This window comes from Nilaparvata lugens, chromosome 11 (genome assembly GCF_014356525.2).
Source record: "Nilaparvata lugens isolate BPH chromosome 11, ASM1435652v1, whole genome shotgun sequence".
Classification (NCBI taxonomy): domain Eukaryota; kingdom Metazoa; phylum Arthropoda; class Insecta; order Hemiptera; family Delphacidae; genus Nilaparvata; species Nilaparvata lugens.
Genome location: NC_052514.1, coordinates 8,012,483 through 8,036,506, shown reverse-complemented (window position 1 = coordinate 8,036,506; position 24,024 = coordinate 8,012,483). Strand labels below are relative to the sequence as shown.

General features: G+C 33.6%; 1 protein-coding gene across 8 annotated transcripts; it reads left to right on the top strand.

Annotated features, from left to right (window-relative positions):
* The first annotated feature begins 547 nt into the window (after window positions 1-547).
* LOC111047758 lies at window positions 548-22,060 on the top strand. Of its 8 annotated transcripts, none has more exons than XM_039437519.1 (5): window positions 548-669; window positions 1,893-2,054; window positions 5,486-5,632; window positions 9,580-9,720; window positions 15,830-22,060. In XM_039437519.1, the coding sequence occupies exons 2-5, from the start codon at window positions 1,906-1,908 to the stop codon at window positions 17,106-17,108; spliced, it is 1,716 nt and encodes a 571-aa protein (XP_039293453.1). In that variant the 5' UTR covers window positions 548-669; window positions 1,893-1,905; the 3' UTR covers window positions 17,109-22,060. The 8 variants fall into 8 exon arrangements, with proteins under 8 accessions (XP_039293453.1, XP_039293458.1, XP_039293457.1 ...); XM_039437520.1 differs by lacking the exon at window positions 548-669 and adding an exon at window positions 677-940; XM_039437524.1 differs by lacking the exon at window positions 5,486-5,632.
* The last annotated feature ends 1,964 nt before the right edge of the window (window positions 22,061-24,024 follow it).

Genomic DNA, 24,024 nt, shown 5'->3' with positions numbered 1-24,024 from the left:
CACACTCACATACAGACCAATACCCAAAAACCACTTTTTTGGACTCAGGGGACCTTGAAACGTATAGAAATTTACAAATTAGGGTACCTTTTTTTTCGGAAAGCAATACTTTCCTTACCTAGGCAAAGAAAGTAAAAATACATAATGATAAAATATTATTAATACATGTTCAGATCAACTTATCACTGTCTAATCTTTATTCGAGCAATTTCAAATGTTGTTGCATTTAAAGTTTGTATCACTTTTTAGCTTAGACCAGTTATGGACTGCCATATCTCCAAGTCGTGACGTCAGCATGGATAGAAAACTTTCCTGTAGACCTTATTTACATTGTTTTCCATAGCAGATTGTGTCTATTTCAGCGAGAGCGCAGCTGGAGTTTACCATTTTAATGAATAATTATCCACATCCTTCTGATATAGACACAATCTGAAAGTTTTCTATCCGATGATGACGTCACGATTTGGAGATTTGGCAGTAGATGTTGGGTTCAGAGGCTAGACTTAGGCGTGTCTATTCTATGACTGGTTTAAGCTTTCCAGATCAGCTGCTTTCTATCAAACTTGTTGAGTTGTTGATGATTCATAGGTTATTACGTTATCTGTTTGTTGTTCTTAATAATTCAAAGCGTGCTTAATTTTATTTTAAATGATGTTCGACTTGTGAATGGTAAGTAACCGTTGACTTGATCACATCTTTTACATTATAGAATAAGTTTTATAAATGCATATGTATCCTTCATATATCACCGTACATTTCTACAAAAGCATCTTATTCATAAATTAATCTTTTGAGCAACTTGTGCAATAACAAGGAAAGTTAGCATGCGGCTACCGTGACTCACGGTCCGTGAGCGTACAAGGAAAATGCTTTTCAGTTAAAATTTGAGAAAAATTACCTAAAAGAAATTTAGTTTACTCGCCCACAAACATTTAATTTGGTGAGTTACTTTGGCACTATAAATAACCTTACAAATTCTGCAATTATTTCCAATTTATATTTTGATTTAAGCCCATAGGCCTAGGTACTATTCAATTTATATATTATTTGGATGTAAGTTTGATTTGTACACTAGGTGATTTTTTAACAATTCAGTATTTTGTGATGTAGCCTATTACTTGATGGGCTATATATATTTTACATGTGTTTTAAATACTAGAAGTTTTCTTTTCGACACCATAATTGATGTACCTTTCTCTAATATTTTTCTTGGTGCCTACACGACTTCCAGTATCAAAATTAAGTTATTTTGGCGTATGGAAATCCCTATAAAATAGTATAAAGTGAAAACAGTAAATAGCAGGCCTATATAGTGTAATGCACCAGAAAAACCATTGTTGTAATGATGTAAGTGTAGATCAATAGCCACCCAAAAACATTTCATTATAATGTCAAATAACAAAAAATAGCTGGTGGTCATTCATAATTAGTTTTATAGGAATATTTAATTGTTAGTTATGCTACTAACCTCACATTGTATAACTAGTTATTACAACTCGAAATTATACTTTTATTTTTTATAATATTGTCATTTGAATAATAATACTCTAGATCATTGCAACCGAAAATTTTATGCCAGGTAGTGTGACCATTGATTTACACTTACCGGTACGCCGTATATTTTATTCTACTTTGAATCGATAGCTTTAATTTGAACATGAAATATAATTTGTCTATTATTTGTCTATTTTTTGAAAGCACTGAGTCTGTTATCAATTCCACTTAATCAACATTAAATCTTTTAGGACTGCTGTATCATATTGAAACCACTAAACTTCAGTATGCAGTCCTAGATGTTGGTTTAAAAAATGGAATAGAAAATCAGTGATTTCAATTATAAATAAGTTCTATTCTATCCACACCAAATTTAATCAATTTTGTCCATACTACAGACGTCGCGTTAAGATGGCTGAACAATTAGACGTTGGGAGAGCTGAGCCAGAACTAGATAAGGAGTCCATCCAAAGTGGGAGTGGAAGCTGTGTTTTTAACCAATCAGAAGAAAGCAGTGGAGGACATGTCAGTGCATTGGTGAAAACAGCATCACCGGAACCGTAAGTGGGGTTCACATTTGGCCACCTTTTAAGCGGGGTTCACATTGGGGCGATATCACCCGCTGCTCTTAGGCGGGGTTCATATTGGGCGATATCACCCACGTAACACACACAGAAAAATATTTGAAATGTAAAGGGATGCGATAAAAATGGTTTCAGCTTCCCAGAACAGAAAGAATCAAATGCCTGTCGAATTGCTGTCGGTCCTATAGTGGCATCATTTCACGTCATAATGGCAGTAAAGAAAGATGAGAGAACAGTGTTGCCGATTCTCCGTTTTCTATAGAATATAGCTGATACCGGTATATCTGATGGATAGTATTAACTGTTCATTCTTGTTATAAATTATCACTGACATCTATATAATAAGAGAGAGTAGGGTTGTGTTTGTTCTCATCAAAACATGTCAATTTGTGGATTGCATACCGGAAAAACGGGAATGATTCAGATCTCCAAATTCTGCACATAGATTCGGTTTTAAAAATATCAATCTCTTGCACCTCGAAACCCAAATTTCAATTTTTTTCTAGATTTTTCAGAATTTAAGTTTTAAATTCATTCACGGGACATCAAGTTCATACGGCTTACATTGTTCCATTGTTTAAAAATATTTTTTTAAATGAGGAAGTTATAGCATTGTTACAAGACTTATTATTTCAGTGGTGTCGTGGTCTAGCGGTAGAGAACTCGACTTCGGAGCGGAGGTTTCCGGTTCGAGTCCCCGATTCTCCCTTTTTTTTTGTTCTTGATTTTTTCCCTCTAAACGTATTATCATAATTTTTTTTAAGGAAACTACTGTTTTCATTATGATTGAAATTGGATTTCATCAAATAATTATTTAATGTAAAATTTTGCAACCAGTACAAATGAAATGGACATAGGTTTCACGCTGTATCATTGGAATTCATAAGAAAAATATGAACAGAAAACAATAAAATTGGTAATAATTTATATTCTTCAGTTATGATGTACTATCAGACACAAATTCGGAGTGAAACGAATATTGTAGGTATTTTTTGGGGAATTGGGGAAACAAAAGGTTGCTTGATTAAAATTGTGGAGGATCTAATCGATACTAAAATTGATGTATTGAAAAAAATTGATATGATGCTGTTAGGTTTTCAAGTATTATGTCTTCTTCAGTTATCTTTTATATAATAATGAGAAAATTGAAAATTGGCTATCACATATGGGATGGGAAATACATGACTGACACGTCTGAACTACTGGACTGATTAATCTTGAAATTTGCATAAAGATTCTCAATTTACAGAGGATGGTTATAAGCCTATTTTAGATTCGTCAAGATTTCAGTAGGTCAAGTTTTCAGTTTGTCAAGTTTTTAATCAGACCCTTGCGGAGCACGGGTTACCTGCTAGTTCATAGTAAACAATAAAGTACATTCACCATTGAAACTACTTTAAATAACTTCACGAAATCGAACTAATCAAACCTTTTGAAAAATGATAAACTACTTATATTTCACCACATGTAATACGTTCAATTAGGGCCTTCGAGGCCCGGGGCTACCTCTAGATTTTAATCTTTTTCGATTCGCGACTTCATTGATACTGAACTTATCCACGCAAATTATGTTCCCCTTCCACCAACGAGACGACGGTCCACTTGAAGATAGAGCACAATTCCATGGGAAAGGAAAATGCAAGTTTGAAATATTCCCAAATACTATTGTATTTTCCATCGCTAATGGAAATACAGTTAGTTCCATGAGAATACTTCAATCCTACATAAAATTTGAGTCTTCCTGGACGCAAGTTAGCAAAATCTTGAGAAAATTACTATTCAACAGAAAAATAAATTACTCACAATAAAAATTCACACAGGAAATTCAACTACAAGATTACTAAAGTCTCGTCATTGCTAAAGTCCTAATTCTACTCTTAATAAATGAAACTAATAATCAATAAATTTCTGTCAATGTCATAACCATTGCAATATCTGGAGTATTGTTTACCAGAAATCAGTTCATTTTATGGTGTCTAATAATCTAATATGATGGTGATGGGGATTATTCATTTGACAAAGTATTTGAATCTGCAATTTAATATGTACATTAATTTGTATTCATTATACATTAATGTATATTAAATACTAGAAGTTCTCTTTTAAGGTAGGCGCACACAGATCGTCATCGGACGGATGGCACGCATCGGACGGATCGAACGATTAGATTTGATGCATTAATTTCAATTGGAGTGCGCATACCTATCCGCATCATATAGGTATGTTGTAGGCATGCGCACTACAATTGAAAACAATTCATCAAATCTAATCGTCCGATGACGATCTGTGTGCGCCTACCTTAAGAAACCATAATTGATGCACCTTACTGTCATGTTTAACTTGGTACCTTCACAACTTTCAGTGTCAAAATTGAGTTGCTTTGGCGTACGTAAATCCCTATAAAATAGTATAAAGTGAAAACAGTGACATAGTATATAATGTACCGCATCAGATAAACCATTGTTGTTATTACATAAGTGTAGATCAGTATCCACCCTAAAACATTTATTCTAGTGTCAAATCACAAAAAATTGCTGGTGGTCATAATTAGTTTTATAGAAATATTTGATTGCTATATTGAGGTGTACGTTATAATGGCAGTGTTTGATTAACAATGGTATTGCTATTATTCAACAAAGCGAATAGCACTATCTTTCTCTCGCTTTGCTCTGTTGCCAGATCGTCTTTTAACAATGTACAATTAATAATTAATTGAACAAAATATTTCATTTTAATTATGAAATTATGAATTATTGAGAAATATAATTCCTTGCTTAATAAAATATAATTGATTATTTTAAACTAGAATGAACAATTAATATTACATTATAAACCTGTAACAGCTACCGTCTAGAAGGCATTGACAAGACAGTGAGGATCGGCAACGTTGTTCTCCTATCTTTCTTCACTGCCATTATAACGTGAACCTCACTATAGTTATGCTACTAACCTCACATTGTAGGACAAGTTTTCAAAACTCGAAATTATACTTTTATTTATTATAAAATTGTCATTTGAATAATACACTAGATCATTGCAACCCAAAATTTTATGCAAGGTAGTGTGAATTGATTTACACTTACGCCGTATATTTCATTCTCCTTTGAATCAATAGCTTTAATTTGAACATGAAATATATTCTATTATTTGTCTATTTATTTTATTATTTTCTCAGTATTATTATTGTTTGAAAACACTGATTCTGTTGTCAATTCCACTTCATCAACATAAGATCTTGTAGGACTGCTGTTTCATATTGAACCACTGGACTGAAATCATTGAATCATCATTGCAGTGTGCCGTCCTACTAGCTGGTTTGAAAAATGTAATAGAAAATCATTGATTTCAATTATAAATAAGTTCTATTCTATCTACACCAAATTTAATCTTTTTTTTCCATATTACAGAACTTGCGTTAAGATGGCTAAACAATCGGAGCCAGAACTTGATAAGGAGCCCATACAAAGTGTGAGTGGAAGCTGTGTTTTTGACCAATCAGAAGAAAGCAGTGGAGGACATGTCAGTGCATTGGTGGAAACAGCATCACCGGAACCGTAAGTGGGGTTCACATTTGGCCACCTTTTAGCGGGGTTCACATTGAGGCGATGTCACACCCACTGCTTTTAGGCGGGGTTCACATTGAGGCGATGTCACACTCGCTGCTTTAGGCGGGGTTCACATTGGAGCTATTTCACACTTGCTGCTTTAGCAGTGTTCACATTGGAGCGATGTCACACTCGCTGCTTTAGGCAGGGTTCACATTGGAGCTATTTCACACTCCCTGCTTTAGGCGGGGTTCACATTGGAGCGATGTCACACTCGCTGCTTTAGGCGGGGTTCACATTGGAGCTATTTCACACTCCCTGCTTTAGCAGTGTTCACATTGGAGCGATGTCACACTCGCTGCTTTAGGCGGGGTTCACATTGGAGCAATGTCACACTCGCTGCTTTTATGCGGGGTTCACATTGGGGCGATGTCACACTCGCTGCTTTTAGGTGGGGTTCACATTGGAATGATGTCACACTCGCTGCTTTTAGGCGGGGTTCACATTAACTTTTGTAAATGGCCAAAGTAGGTCGAAACTAGTCGTTAAAATGTTGTAACTAGTAGTTCTGCAAACATTAGACCTCGCTCATGAATACAACTCTCAATCTAATGGGAAGGGCCAGTTAGTACAGTATATTATTGTGAAGATTTAGCCATGCCATCTATTATTTTCTACATTGAAAGTGCTAGAGACACTGTTTGCAGGGACACCGGACTTATCAAGGAGGTACCTTCATATCGTCTCCATATTCACAATATAAACATATATTACAACTTTTCTAATCATTAATTATAAGAAATCGTTCAACTGACGGAAAAATGGAATATGCAGTAGGAAATGTAGATGATGAATCGTCTCACAGACGATGGTGAGATGGAAAGTGATTCTGAATAAGATGGGTTTGTTGGTGACAATGACAGGAGGTTGCTAATGATGTTTTTCATGAAAAGTGGATTCAATGTTATGGCTTGTTATGCCTATGCAGAATGTTAATGCTCACAAATCGGTTTCCGATCTCATACCAAAAGGAAAACAAAAGACTTGACACTGTAGAGCGACACAAAAATGCACAAAAAATCCATACAATACAATAATTATTGTACCTGATAAACTGAAAATTCAGTTAAAAATAACTTAAATAATAACTGATAGTTATGAATAAAAGAAGTTGGAGATTGAAGAAATGTTTATGATGTTAAATATTGCCCACAACTAAAATAGATGTTGATTTATTAGTTGATTCATTTTTATGATTATAAAAATTGTCCACAACTAAAATAGTAGAGTTATCTGTAACATAGATAATAATAGTTATTTATGTATTGATATTAAAGATTTTTTAAAAATAATTTATCCAATTAATTTGATAAATCAATTTAATAATAATAAGATGCTTCAATATTATTATGCTATATAGTCATAATGATAATTTTATAATTATATATTATTAGAATAAGATAAAACAATTAGTATCGTCTGCAAAAAAAAATCTGGTCGGAACGAGATTTGAACCTGGGTCCCACAGTACGATTAACTACACTCTAAACGCCTTGGACGCCATGCCCTGGTAACAGTGATTGCGAAAAAGTAGGAACATGAGTTGCTGTATCTTCAAAGATACTTTTGAGGTTATTCTACAGTTTTTCAAATATTACAAAAAAAAACCGGAGGTCTTACCAAAAATCGTTACACATACGTTTCTGCGCCTTGTTTCAAAGAACTTGCATACCAAATTTCATCCAAATCGGACAATAACTGCGACTGTAACTGCGGTACAAACAAACAGACAAAAGCCGATCGAGTCGAAACTAAGACCTCAGCTTCGCTTCGGTCAATAAAAGGGTACTACAAGTTTTATATTGTTTTTATTAATTAATATTCTATTATTTTTATTAATTGACCGAGCGAAGTGAGGTCTAAGATTCAAGCCGACGGTTTGGCATTTTTCTTAATGTTTAAATGTTTATATGTTGCGCATTTACGGCGAAACGCGGTCATATATTTTCATGAAATTTGACAGGTATGTTTCTTTTTAAATTGCGCGTCGACGTATATACAAGGTTTTTGGAAATTTTGCATCTCAAGGATAATATGAAAGGAAAAAGGAGCCTCCTTCATATGCCAATATTAGAGTAAAAAACAGACTATAGAATTATTCATCATAAATCAGCTGACAAGTGATTACACAGATTGATGTGTGGAGAAGCCAGTCTATTACCATAGAGGAACGAAAGCATAAGTAGATATCCCATGGTATAGGGCGTTTATGTCGCTACTTTTACTGTTATCCCAAGCCAATAGTTGACATAGTTCTTTCCTATGCAGCTGTGTGACGATGGTAGTCTCTCAAAATTGAGCCGTTCATACACTATCATCCCAACAAAACAGTAAAAATTGACAATAATCGACAGTAATCGGCTTGAGATAACAGTAAAAGTTGCGACATAAATTCCCTATACCATGGGATATCTACTTACGCTATTGATTCTCTATGCTATTACTGTATTTGTATAAGGTCTATAGTTTCAATCAAAGACCTAAAAGGGGTATGCATCTTTAAGCTGGGTTTACACCAAAGTTATTAACAAAATGTTTATAGATTAATCCTTATAGATTCTATTAGATTAAACGGAAGTTAACAAACACACATCTTCATCATGTGTATGATAAGTTATGTTCAATCTAATATGATCTATAAGGATTGAGTTATTAACATTTTGTTAATAACTTTGGTCTAATCGCAGCTTTAAGGTATTTGGTTTCAATATTTTGTTTTGCAGTCATGGTATTATTATGCGTGCCCATTAGTATCAATATTCTCACATTCGAAAAACTAATTTAATAGATAATAAAAAATAAACAAATGAACTAAATAATGCTGGAGAAATTATAATATTACTTTCATTGCCCTATTACCATAGGTAAGGAAAGTATTGCTTTCCAAAAAAAATTAAGGTACCCCAATTTCTAAATTTCTATACGTTTCAAGGTCCCCTGAGTCCAAAAAGTGTTTTTTGGGTATTGGTCTGTATGTGTGTGTGTGTATGAGTGTATGTGCGTCTGTGTACACGATATCACATCTCCCAATTAACGGAATGACTTGAAATTTGGAACTTAAGGTCCTTACACTATAAGGATCCGACACGAAAAATTTCGATCAAATGCAATTCAAGATGGCGGCTGAAATGGCGAAAATGTTGTCAAAAACAGGGTTTTTTGCGATTTTCTCGAAAACGGCTCCAACGATTTTGATCAAATTCATACCTTAAAAAGTCATTAATAAGCTCTATCAACTGCAACAAGTCCCATATCTATAAAAATTTCAGTAGCACTGCCCCATCTATGCAAAGTTTGATTTCAGATTCTCAATTATCAGGCTTCAGATACAATTTGAACGAAAAATTTCAAGTGGAAAAGATTCAGCATAAAAATCTATATAATTAATATTCAGTAACATTTTCACCTAAAATTGAAAATGAGCTCGAAATTCGAGAAAATGTGATTATTCAATTGCAAACTGTTGGCAACTGTTGATTCTATTAAATCATTCACTATGAACAGATAGCAGACCTCGTCTGTCTGCAGCGCTATTGTCCTGTCACCAGCTGGCTCAGATCTTAGAATTAGTAGACTTGAGATGCGCGTGTACACTAGCGTCAGGTGATTAATTTTCATAACGGCAAGGAAAGTTGTGTGAGTGCAAAAAATTAATTTTCATCAGATAGAAAGATTATCACGGAACTGGATGAATTATATCATATGGAATACAAATTCAAACGTGCACTGAGTTTGTTAACGTTTAAAACAAGTGACATCAGGTTCTTGTGGATGAGAATACTGCGTGAGGTCTACTGTTCACAGAACTACTAGTTATATTGTTTTTATTAATTAATATTTCTATTGTGTTCATCATGCCATTTGCTATATATTTGTTTTATTTCCTTTTTTGACAGGATAACTTTGGAGTCAATGGCCTTCGTTGGTTACTTCCCTGAAGAATTGACATATATGATTTGGTCACTTCTGTCGGCAAACGATCTGGAAAGTTGTAGCAGTGTGTGCCGGCTTTGGAGGAGCTCAATCAAACATTTTCAGCAATTACAAATATCGCGTTTGAAATGCAATTGGGAAAACGGAAAATACTCTGTCCAATGTTTTCCTATAAGTGATGAGTTTTTGTTTTCACGTTGTAATCATGTCAAAGTATTCCCTTCTAATTTCTCTTATGACAAGTTCCTCCACTACTACCCTGCATTTATTCTCAAAAAAGGAACTTTAGGTCCATCTTATTTTTCCGTAGTTCGTATTGATGCAGAGTTGAGAAAGACAATCAATCTTTGTCAATACCCTGGTTTCTCAGGTTACATACAGAAAGTATGGGTCATGGGAGACTCACTGATTTGGTTTAGTGTTAATGAATATGTAGCATCTTTACATTACTACGATGCTTCACTTGCGCCCAACACTGAAATGAGAACTATTGATGAATGGACCTTTTTCGATGGAGATAGTTGTTCCCTGAGAATGAATAGAAACTACATTGCTTTTCAAAACGATAACTGGTATGTGAAGGTCTGGTGCAAACATACTCTTGAACTAAAATTTGAGCAGAACGAAAGCTCTCCTTTAAATCAGATTTGTTTATTTGGTGATAGTTTAGTCACCTCCAAAGTCGAAGCAAATGAGTCTGCTTCTGAAATTAGAATTCACGACGTGAAAAGTTTTGCGAGAAATTATCGCTTTTACATTCCCAAACACACTTTCTCTGTTAAAGGAAAAGTTGTAAGTCTGCATTCAAACAGTCATTTCATTTTTCTGATTATTAAATTAGGCTACACATGCATCCAAGTATTCGGTGAACAGAGTTACTCCAACAATTATATTCCATTGTATTCCTACAATTTTGACTCCTCTGTACCTTATAAAATTCAACGTGCACATGATGATTATATAGTTGTAAAAAAAGTTTTCAATTTACAAAAATACAGAATATTGAATCGAGTCACTAAAGAGTGGTCAGACATTCCATATAACGTCAAAAACCTGTGGACTGTGTTTGACAATATTGCTGTGATTCGCAATCTGTCTGACAAAACACTTCAAGTTTTTGACTGGGAAAGGAATACCCAACTGCTTACTTTGGCAATCCCTGAGCAAATGAGTGACGAATATGTCGTTGCTAGTGTGACTGAGTTGGGAATTGTAATTGTTGATACATCGACCAATCAAGTAGTAGTATTCAAGTTTGGGTAGGCTGAAGTGGAGGATAATTCTGGTATGCTGTTGATTCTGTGAATGTTAACAATGATTGAAGAATTGAAATTAGTCCATGTCTGTTGTGGAAAAATTGTATTGGTATCATATCCTTATCACTTCTTGTTCTGACCCTTGAATTGAATATTGTTCTTGCAAGATTCAGTTTTGTGTGCTGTTGTTTCAGTGAATGTTAACTTTGATTATAATTTAAATAAATGTCTATCATATCAACTTGATTAGTTTTCTCGTCATTAATTGCTCTGATTGTAGAATTGGGCGCTGTTTTGGAGTGATTCGGACATGTTTTCGTATTTATAGTCTAATTCTCCCAAGAATGAAATCCAAATGTGTTAGGCTGGCCACTAACCGCAGGACATGCATGCACACACACACATGTTCATCATGCATGTCTTGTCATCAGGGAGAGGCATCTAACATAATATAAATAACCACTAACAATGATTAAACCACTGGAAAATTACAAATTATAATCATTATAAAAATAATTCAACCTCAAATAGAGTAGTGAAGAAGAAATAACCAACAAAAAATCGAAATTCAAAATCCTAACCTCAAAAAATGTTGCTGGAAGTCTTTCCCTGTGAAGAATGACACAACAATGTATGCCATCATGGATATCGTGCATGTTCATCATGCATTTCCTGTCTCGTTAGTGACCCACCCTAACAAAGAAGAAAGAATTTTTGAACTATTGTCTTCCAATATAAGTTTTTAGGTAATTTTTGACTTCAATTCAATTTGACTGTAGTGGGCCTGCTACTCCAAATCTTCTGAATGTCTTATAAACTTGAATATTTTTTTGATGTGTGCTACTTTGGTGGCTGTATATCTGTATTGAATGGTTTGTCAACTGTGGTTCTATTTTCTCATACACTTTTCTTCTTCATCATGAGATGTGGTGGGTTATTTAAAAAAGTGCTTCTTCCCACAAAACGTAGATGTTCCTTATTAAGATAATTATTCCAAAAACTCCCACCACTGGTAAAAAACGAGGAAATCCTTATTCGAAATTTCGTTTGTCAGAACTTGCTTATTGTTTTTGTCAACAGGGATTCATTTCCTGAAAGACCTGGTCATCATGAATTGAGTGGAAGGTTATTATAAAAAGGTTCTGGTAACTTCCAAAACATATATTATGTTTTCAGGGAGAATATTACTACTATTATAACAAATGATGTTGAAAAATATCGAGGCAGTCTTTTTTCAAAAAGTCATCATTGTTCAAAATCTCCAATGCTTTTTCTGCTGATTATTGATCAAATTGTACACTTTCATTGGAATGATAGAGAAACGAACAATAATATTGTTCTCAATAAAAGCAAATCAGTATTTCTTAACTTAATTAAGACTTACGATTCTGGATGGTTTGGGTGTTGGACATTTTGTACTAACCAAAATAATTCAATAATTTTTAATTAGTTCAATAATTTTCGAATCAATGCATATCAATCCATCTTGCATCAATTGTCAATTGAAGCAATGTGTTGTCTTGTTGTGAAGATTATTGATTGATAACATCTCCATTTTAAATGGATAATAAGCTCCAAAATCTCTTCCCGATTCAGTTTTGAAAGCGACCAGAGTTGTAGTTTCTCTCATATCACTGAATCACCCCCATCAACTACCCAAGAGCATCAATATTGTGTGAACATCACTCCAATAAAATGATAATTTCTACACAATAATTGTTCAAAATTCCTTTTTCAATGTTTTCATAACGGTTCTACATTCTGCCTTCTGTGAGATAATTAGCTTTGTTGTTTCTTTTTGACAGGTTAACTTTGGAGTTGATGGACTTCGTTGGTTCCTTTCCTGAAGAAGTGACAGATATGATTTTAACACTTCTGTCGGCAAATGATCTGGAAAATTGTAGCAGTGTGAGCCAGCTTTGGAGCAGCACAATCAAACGTTTTCAGCTACAACAAATATCGCGTTTGAAATACAATTGGGAAAACGGAAAATACTCTGTCCACTGTTTTCCCATAAGTAACGAGATTTCATATTCATATGTTTTAGGCGTCGATGAACTTGCTTCCAATTACCGTTATGACCAATGCCCCTACTTCTTCGCATATGGCACCGAAGACGGATTTCTCTGCCGACCAATTTTTTCTGTAGTTCATATCGATGCAGAGTTGAGAAAGAAATGTTCAAATAATTTCCAATCCGCTGGTTTCTTCTGTCGCGTAGATGAAGTAGATGAAGTATGTATCATGGGAGGATCTATAATGTGGACTAGTGTTAATGAATCTTCGGGAGCATTATATTACTACAATGCCTTACTAGAGCCTGACACTGAAATGAAAACTATTGATAGATGGAACTTTTCTAATCCGAATGACATTTGGAAACCCATTTTCCTGAAAATGGATAGTAACTACATAGTTTTTTCATACAAAAAGCGATATGTGAAAGCTTGGTGTAAACATACTCTTGAACTAAAATTCGAGCAGAAGTGCCGTGATGATGCTTTACAGCAGATTAGTTTATTTGATGGTTGTCTAGTCATCTCGTACACATTCAAAGCTGAGTCTACTTCTGTCATCGAAATTCACAACTTGAAAAGTGATTCGAACAATGGGTCCACACTCAAACACACTTTCACTGTTGATGGACAAGTTGTAAGCCTGTATTCAAACAGGCATTTCATTTTCCTGAGTTTTAAATTTGAGTACAAATTCATTCAAGTATTCAGTAAACAGAGTTTCTCCCAAATCTATTCTTACAATTATGTTTCACCATTCCATATTGCTCATTATAAGACTCATCGTTGTAGAATTGAAAGTGTACATGCTAATTATATAGTTGTGAATGATGGTCCCAAATGTGAAAGATACAGAATATTGAATCTAGTCACTAAGAAGATGTTTTACATTCCATCTTATGCCGAAAAACTGTGGCCTGTGTTTGATAATATTGCTGTGATTCATAATTGCTTTGACAAAAGTCTTCAAGTTTTTGACTGGGAAAGGAATACACAACTGCTTACTTTGGCAATCCCTAAGCAAATAAGTGACAAATATGTCGTTGTTGGTGTGACGGGGTTGAGAATTATAATTCTTGATACTTCTTCCAATCAAGTAGTAGTATTCAAGTTTGGGTAGGCTGAAGTGGAGGATAACTCTGGTATGCTGTTGATTCTGTGAATGTTAACAATGATTGAAGAATCAAAATTAGCCTATGTCTGTTGTAGAAAAATTGTATTGATATCTTGCCTTTATCACTTATTGCTATGATCCTTCATCCTTGTCTGTTGTAGAAAAATTATATTAATATCTTGCATTTATTACTCGTCATTGCTCTGATCCTTGTATTCAACATTGTTCTTGTGAGATTTAGTTTTGTGTGTTGTTGTTTCAGTGAATGTTAACTTTGATTATGATTCAAAATAATGTCTATCATATCAACTTGATTTGTTTCTTGTCATTAATTGCTCTGATTGTAGGATTCGGTGTTGTTTTGAAATCATTCGGACATGATTTCGTATTTATGTGTAATTCTCCCAAGAATGAAATCCAAATGTGTTAGGCTGGCCACTAACGGTAGGACATGCATGCACACACACACACACACACACATGTCCATCATGCATGTCTTATCATCAGCGAGAGGCTTCTAACATAAAATAAACCATCAATAAATTAATCACTGGAAAATTACAAATTATAATTATTTTAAAAATAGTTTAACCTCAAATAGAGTAGCAAAGAAAAAATAAATAACAATAAATCAGAGATACAGAAACCTAACCTCAATCATTTTTGCTCCAAGTCTTTCCCTGTGAAGAATGACACAACAATGTATGCCGACATGGGTATCATGCATGTTCATCATGCATTTCCTGTCTCGTTAGTGACCCACCCTAACAAAAGAAGAAAGCATTTTTGAACTTTTGTCTTCCAATATAGGTTTTCAGGTTCTTTTTTATTTATTCAATTTGACTGTTGTACTCCTACTACTCCAAATCTTCTAAATGTCTTATATACTGGAATAATAATTTGATCTGTGCTACTTTGGTGGCTGTATATCTGTATTGAATGGTTTGTCAACTGTGGTTTTATTTTCTCATATACTTTTCTTCTTCATGAGATGTGGAGGGTTATTGATTAATGTGCTTTTCTCCACAAACGTAGCTTATCAAGATGAATATCATAACAACTCCGACCACTGTTAAAAAACAAGGAAATCCTTATTCAAAATTTTGTTTGTCAAAACTTAATTAATGTTTTTGTCAACAGGGATTCATTCCCTGATAGACCTGGTCATCATAGATTGTGTGGAAGGTTATCATAAGAAGGTTCCTGTAGCTTCCAAAAAATATATTATGTTGTCAGGGTGAATATTCCTACTACTATTACAAATGTTGTTGAAAATATCAAGACCGTCTTTCCTCAAAAAGCCATCATTATTCAAATTTCTAACAGTTTTTCAGCTAATCATCGGACTGATGGTACATATTCATTGAAATGAAAGAAAATGGAACAATTGTTCTCAATCAAAGCAAACCAGTATTTCTCAACCTAATACCTCCTATTCTGGATGGTTTGGAAGTAGAACATTTTGTACTATACAAATAGTTCAATAATTTTCTAATCAATGCGTATCAATTCATATTGCATCGATTCTCAATTGAAACACTGTGTTGTCCTATTGTGAAGATTATTGATTGATAATATCTCCATTTTAAATGGATATTGAGCTTTGAAATTTCTTCCCGAACAAGTTTTTAAAGCGACTAGAGTTGTAGTTTCTCTCATATCACAGAATCACCTCCATTAACTACCCAAGTGCATCAATATTGTGTGAACATCACTCCAATAAAATGATAATTTATACACAATGATTGTTCAAAATGACTTTTTCAATGTGTTGATAACGGTTGTATAAACCGTGAGATAATTAGCTTTGTTGTTTCTTTTTTGACAGGATAAGTTTCGAGTCAATGGACTTCGTTGGTTCCTTTCCTGAAGAAGTGACAGATATGATTTTGTCACTTCTGTCGTCAAATGATCTGGAAAAGTGTAGCAGTGTGAGCCAGCTTTGGAGCAGCACAATCAAACGTTTTCAGAAACGACAAATATCGCGTTTGAAATCTAATTGGGAAAATGGAAAATACTCTGTTCATTGTTTTCCCATAAGTAACGAGTTTTCATATTTAAAAGTTTTTGGCGTCGTCGATGAACTTGCTTCCAATTACCCTTATGACCAATGCCCCTACTTCTTTGCATATGCGACCGAAAAAGGAGTTAGACAACCAATTTATTTTTCTGTAGTTCAAATTGATGCAGAGTTGAGGAAGACAATCAATCATTTTCAATACACTGGTTTCGATCACATAAATGAATTATGTATCATGGGAGGATCTATAATTTGGATTAGTTTTGATAAATCTTTAGCAGCATTGCATTACTACAATGCCTTACTAGCGCCTAACACTGAAATGAAAACTATTGATAGATGGAATACGGATCACATTATTGGTAGATCTATTTCCCCGAAAATGGATAGAAACTACATAGCTGTTTCAAATAATAAGCGATATGTGAAAGCTTGGTGTATACATACTCTTGAACTAAAATTCGAGCAGAAGTACCATGCCTTTTATTCACAGCATATTAGTTTATTTGATGGTTGTCTGGTCATCTCGAACTCATTCGATGCTGAGCCTAATTCTGTAATTGAAATTCACAACTTGAAAAGAAACAATGGGTCCACACTCAAATACACTCTCTCTGTTGATGGAGGAGTTGAAAGCCTGCATTCAAACAGGCATTTCATTTACCTGATTTTCAAATGTGGTTACAAATTCATCCAAGTAATCAGTAAACAGAGTTACTCCATCATCTTTTCCCACAAGTATGACTCATTTTTTCCTCGTGAAATTCAACGTGCACATGATGATTATATAGTTGTTAAAGAAGTTTTCAAACATAAATACAGAATATTGAATCTAGTCACAGGAAAGTGGTCAGACATTCCATATAACGCCGTAAAACTGTGGACTGTGTTTGATAATATTGCTGTGATTCGCAATCTGTCTGACAAAGCACTTCAAGTTTTTGACTGGGAAAGGAATACCCAACTGCTTACTTTGGCAATCCCTGATCAAATAAGTGACGAATATGTCGTTGCTAGTGTGACTGAGATGAGAATTGTAATTGTTGATACCTCTTCCAATCAAGTAGTAGTATTCAAGTTTGGCTGAAGTGGAGGATAACTCTGGTTTGCTGTTGATTCTGTGAATTTAATAATATAGGTTTTTAGGTATTTTTTTACTCTAATTGTATATGACAGTAGTGGGCCTACTACTCCAAATCTTCTGAATGTCTTATATTCTGGAATAATAATTTGATCTGTGCTACTTTGGTGGCTGTATATCTGTATTGAATGGTTTGTCAATTGTGGTTTTATTTTCTCATACACTTTTCTTCTTCATGAGATGTGGAGGGCTATTGATAAATGTGCTTTTCTCTCCACCAAAACGTAACTTAGATCTCAACAACTCGTACCAATGTTCTTAAAAAACGAGGAATCCTTAATCGAAATTTCGTTAGTCATAATAACTTAATGCTTTACTGCTGATTTGTCACTCTTATATGTCTCTATTCAGCTTGGCTCTCATTTCCATTAAATGGATAGACTGTTGTAATGTTTTGTTGTGGAAAGTTTAGAGGTGAAGTATTGTGTCGTCCTGTTGTGCTACATACAGCTTGAAGTCATCTCCATTCAAAAACAGTTAAGATCTACAAAATCTCATCCAAATACTCTGGTCTGGAACTAGATTGAAACTGTAGCTTGTCTCGTCTCACAGAATGGCTTCATTACCTAACCTCAAGCCTAGATCCTTAGTGCCCATTATACTCCTTGCACTGCCTTTTCTATTAAATCATAATATTTTTGCATCTACCTACATCAGTTTTATGAGATAATTATCTTTTTTTGACAAGATTACTTTGGAGACAATGGATTTTGTAGCTTCCTTCCCACAAGAATTGACAGATATGATCTTGTCACATCTAACAGCGAGTGATCTGGAATATTGTAGCGATGTTAGTCAGATGTGGAGTAGGGCAATCAAAATTTACACACAAAGGCAATATGCACAACTAAAATATAATTGGGAAAATGGAATATACTCTGTCCATCGTTTGTCAATCAGTGATGATTTTGAGTGTGCCCAGGTTCCTACTATAGAAGTACTTCCGTCAAATTTTAATCATGATCAGTGCCTCTTTTACCCTGTATTTATGGCCAAAAAAGGAACTCGTATCCCGTTTCATTTTTGTTTGATACGTATTGATGCAGAGTTAAGAAAAACGATAGATTTTCTATTTGAAATTCATCCCCCATACAACATACAGAATGTTTGTGTCATGAATGGCTGGAATCTTTCGGAACTGTGAAATACTATAATGCCACCCTGGGGTCGAATAGTGAAGTCGAAACTTTTGAAAAAGACAATCATGCCATTCCAAATGACAGTTCTTTCACAACGGACAGAGAACACATTGTCGTATCAACAATAGGATTACCTGAAAGTTTGGTGCAAACAGTCACATGAATCAATATGAGTCAACATGAATCAATCCAAGTGCAATAAATCCTCTGTACAAAAGATAAGTTTATGCAATGGTTGCCTAATCATTCAATGCTGGAATAAAATCTGGAATTGAAATTCACAACTTGACAAATGATGCAAACAGTACACTCAAACACACTTTTACCTCTCTTGTTTGCCGAGTGCAGGATCTGCATTCAAACAAGCGCTTCATTTTTCTTAGTATTAAAATGCACCATAACTACATCCTAGTACACGATAAACAGAGTTATGCCATCATCTATTTTCCTAAGTATGATTCATCCAAGCCTTGTACAATAAATTATGCCTATGATGATTTCATTTTTGTCAAAGAATTTCTGAAAAACAGTTATAGAATTTTGACTCTTGCTTCAGGAGAATGGCTTACAGTTTCATCTTGACGAAAAAATTGTACACTGTGTTTGAGAATATTTCTGTGAGTTGCTCTCTATTTGACAATACACTACATGTTTTGGACTGGAAACGAGATGCTGAACTGTTCACTTTGGGAAATCCCGAGCCAAATAAATGTGATTTTTCGTTCCCAAGTACTCATGATGTTGTTACTGTGAGTGAGTTTAGAATTGTAGTTTTTGATTTGCTTTCTGATCAATTCATTGTTTATAAGTTTGGGTAGAAGCAACTGGGATAAAATCACTCCAGTCATCATACCTACTTGATTATTTATGTCCTTAATTTTTTATATATTGCTCTGATTGCTGAATTAAGGTTGTTCATAACTTCCCCACACCTGTGAGTTACAAAAAATAGTAGGCTCATGCATAGAATTCTCAGGTTTCATAAAATAATAGGTTCATGAATAGAATTCGCAATCTATTTTTGTACTACTATTTTATTTATCTATGTAATGTACTATTGTTCTTGAATATGGGTTCTTAGGCTCAGACCCCAATATTCAGTTTTGACTGTAGTGCATTGTCACATCTTCTTATACTTGAATAATATTTGCAAGTGCAGTAGAGTAAAGTATCATAGATAATCCGCATCAATTGGGACCTCTTGGGACTCTTGGAAAGAGGTCAGAGCATGATAAAATATGATGCATTGCACAATATGGCCTATTGAGTGATATTGATTGGTATGAATACTTTAGTAGGCTATAATAGCCTAGTCATTTTTAAACTAACTGATGCTCGCCTCTGACCTGTAATAATAAGTACTAAATCAAAATATTAGGGCTTCTAGAGATAAGGTTGTTAGAACTAGATTGGATTCTTTAAATTTAATGTACGGTACTTGTATTTTTTTGATCTATTTTGTATTTTCCAAATTATTTTGTACTCTGATTTTCAAATGTAAATTTGAGACTGTATATGACTGTTCCATAATTATTAACATTGTTATTGTCTTGACCTCTCCATTGAACCTTGATTGGAATGGGGTCCCATCCACATTATTGTAATTATTGAAAAAGGAGGTAGAACACGTGCACTATTTGAGAAAAACAATTTAAAGTAGTATATTTTCCATGGGTAGGTGTAGGGAAGGGTCTAAAATAAGATAAAAAGGATAAGATATAAAAAGTAATTATAACATTTTGTTATTTAGTCCTTTTTCATTAATTTTGACACCAGAGAATAAATAGCCTTAGTGTGGTCTTATCAATGATATAAAGGGTACCAACTGTTTTATTTTACAATATAATAGGCTTTATTATAAAAGAGATGAAAGATTGAAATGAGTGATGAACTATAATGTAGAAATAATTAATATTGTTGATCACTGTTCAAATTGTACTAGTAGTGTATATAATCTAGTTTATAGTATTTTGTAACAGTCCATATTTGTGATTTTAAAAAAGAGACATTATTTTTGTTAATATACCTGATAGTGTTTAATATCATGTTCGTATTATAAGGTATTGGATATGATTTACTTATGTGATATCTTGTAAAAATGTTATGCGTGTGTTTGAATTCTACATAAATGTATCTAATGTTTACATTGTTTTCTAGTTAAGTTGAAAATACCAAAATTTTTAATAATTTGATAATTTAATTTTTAGAAGTTTTTTGCACTGAGAATATGCTTTATGAAGATTAATAACATTTTTGTTGATATTCTAAAGTGGTCCTTGAGGGATGAGAGGGGAAAGAAGGATGTGGGGAAGAAAAAAGAATGTCACTAATTTTCAAAACTTGATTTAATGTCATCTTGTAGTCATTGATGAAAACTATTGCTTGACGATATTTCAAGGCCTGTATTTATTCTAATAATGGAAAATGTGAAAATTTATCATCATTATTCTTCATTTGTTATTAACGAAGACTATTGTTTGAAAACCGAAGGCAAAATATTTGTTATTTCTACTCGAATTATATGCATTGTCTATGAGTAAATTAATAAACTTGACGAATTCTGTAATTCACACATAAGGAGGGCCATGTAATAACATACTTATTTCATACTACCTTTTTTAAATAATAAAAAATGTTCTTTCTCTTTCAATCAAACCCGAATACTGTGATATTAAATTTTATTGGATCAGGATTCACAATTAAATTTTCTATTACACTCTACAATAAAATCCATTAGTGAAGTTTTGATTCGAAAGTAAAATGTTTAATCTGCGGTTACATCAAACTTAATCCTTATAGATTCTATTAGATTGAACATAACTTATCATACACATGATGAACATATGTGTTTGTCAAGTTCCGTTCAATCTAATAGAATCTATAAGGATTAAGTTATTAACATTTTGTTGATAACTTTGGTGTAAACGCAGCTTTAGTTGGGTATTGTGTTTGTAAACAATCTAATATTAAACTAATTAACAATTATTATTAAACTAATATCTTTGAACAATTCTTAATACTATTGAATATAAGAAACAGTTTTCGTGTTTTTTTTAATAAAATTATATTTTTTGTATCAGTTTTGTTTTGTAACATGTGCATTAGTAGAAAGAAAATTATGTAATTATTTTAGTGGTGCCATTTTAGTAGGCCTGCTATATTATGGTGCTTTGTATAGCTATATATTTATCGTCTATCAGTAAGTTTGATATTTACTGTATTCTTATAAATTAGCCTACATTAAAATAATCATTGTTTCCAATTCACTGAATATGTTAGTAAAATGTCTTAATAGAATACATGAAACCTTAGGCTCTGTACATACAGAAAGCAACTACATCCATACATTATGAAAGAGAAACTCATAGTTGCTATCAACAAGATGCCGTATTGCCGATGTCATATTGATCTAGTATAGCAACTATTAATTTTAAGTTATAACTAAAACCAGTAAAATGTGAAGGCCACATGATCCTTTCTGTGATTTTTTATCTGAGGGTGATAATCTTATTCATCTCCCTCATCTGCATTTATTCTATTATAATTTTTTTTTGTTTTGTATCAATTCTCGATTATTTTATACGTGTTAAAAATACTCTATGTATGTAATCTCATGTTGATGTTCTTTTCTGTACATATTCTGCATTACCTCCTTTATCATGAGATTGCTTAATAGATTGTTTCGATAGGAATTATTGCTGAAGTAGAGATCGTGAATATTTATGTTCATTGTTGCATTCATAAAATCATCTACATATGTTCAAGAGTTTTATTACCTTTTGACGATTTTTCAACAAATAGTCTAGTATGAATAAAAATATGAATCTCAGTACCCTTTTGAATTATTTTTTCACAACATGTTTCGGACACTGTTGCCATTTTCATTTTTGACATGTCATTAGTGTCGGAAACATGTTGTGACAAAATAATTTATAAGGGTACTGAGATTTATATTAAAAGTAGCCTTAAAGAAAAAATCTGGTGTGGCGCACACACACAACTTTCCTTGCCGTTATGAAAATTAATCATCCGACGCTAGTTTTCACGCGCATCTCAAGTCTACTATTTGAAGATCTAAGCCAGCTGGTGACAGGACTATAACGCTGGAGACACACGAAGTCTGCTATCTCTTCATAGTGAATGGTTTAATAGAATCAACAGTTTGCAATTGAAATAATAACATTTTCTCGAATTTTGAGCTTATTTAAAATTTTAGGTGAAAATTTTACTCAACATTAATTGTAGAGATTTTCATGCTCAATCTTCTCCACTTACAACTTTTTGTTTAAATTGTATCTGAAGCCTGATATTTGGTAATCTAAAATCGAACTTTGCATAGATGGGGCGGAGCTCCTGGAATTTTTACAGATATGGGACTTGTGGCAGTTGATAGAGCTTATCAATGACTATTTTGGGTATGAATTTGATCAAAATCGTTGGAGCCGTTTTTGAGAAAATCACAAAAAACCCTGTTTTTGACCACATTTTAGCTGCCATCTTGAATAGCATCAGATCGAAATTGTTCGTGTAGGATACTTATATCGTAAGTTCCAAATTTCACGTCATTCCGTTGATTGGGAGATGAGATATCGTGTACACAGACGCACATACAGACCAATACCCAAAAACCACTTTTTTGGACTCAGGGGACCTTGAAACGTATAGAAATTTGGGTACCTTAATTTTTTTTCGGAAAGCAATACTTTCCTTACCTATGGTAATAGGGCAAGGAAAGTAAAAATACTATAGTCTAGTAGTATAGTATCTATGTTAGGCTGGCCACTAACAGTAGGACATGCATGTCTATCATGTACACACACACACACATGTTTTGTCATCAATGAAAGGCTTCTAACATGAAATAAACAACTAATAGCAATAAATAAATTTCTGGAAAATTACAAATTATAATGATACAAAAATAATTTAACCTCAAATAGAGCAGCGAAGAAAAAACAACAAAAGATCAAAGATACAAAACCCTAACCAAAAAACATATTGCTCGAAGCCTGTCGCTGTGATGAGACAACAAAATGTTTGACGTCATGTGTATCATGATGTGTGCCCTACCGTTAGTGGCCAGTCCTACTGATAATAATTATATGCATAACCATAATATTATAACTTATTGTTCAGAGCTATAAAACATTTCTCAGGTCAAGCACTGTGAGTGACATGGTGTGAGAATCAACCGAATCTGAGATACTTTTTGCATGCCAATGTGATGACATTATATTGTTCCTCTCGTCAAGTACTATCATTCCTGAGAATTTAAGAGATTTCAATTTTTGACCATTTCTACAAAAATCCATAATTTAATATTCATGGATAAAATGAAAATCTCCCAAATTTGGTGGATATTTGGGCTATGGATAGAGGTTGACCTAACAAGTGTTGTGCTATAAATTACACAGTAATATACAGAGTGAGTTATTCACTGAAACATAAAATCTTCTCTCCACTCACAGATCAGAAAAATCACTCATCATCAAATGCTTATAACTCAAGAATGGGATTGAATTTTGCCATCACATTGGCAAACTAGTATTGTTCCTCTCATCAAGTACCTACTGTCATTCCTGAGAGTTTGAGCAATTTTAATTTTGACCGTTTTTGCAAAAATCCATGATGATTCTTGGATTTCAAGAAAAATGCAAATTCCTCAGATTCGGATATTATTTGGGCTATGGATAGAGGTGGACCTAACAAAAATTGTTGTGCTA

Bases quoted from the DNA above. Each gene is read 5' to 3' on its own strand.
- LOC111047758 (XM_039437519.1), top strand. From the start codon at position 1,906: ATGGCTGAACAATTAGACGTTGGGAGAGCTGAGCCAGAACTAGATAAG. The intron at 2,055-5,485 runs GTAAGTGGGGTT...TCCATATTACAG, and splicing joins AAAACAGCATCACCGGAACC to AACTTGCGTTAAGATGGCTA. The intron at 9,721-15,829 runs GCAATTACAAAT...CTTTTTTGACAG, and splicing joins AGCTCAATCAAACATTTTCA to GATAAGTTTCGAGTCAATGG.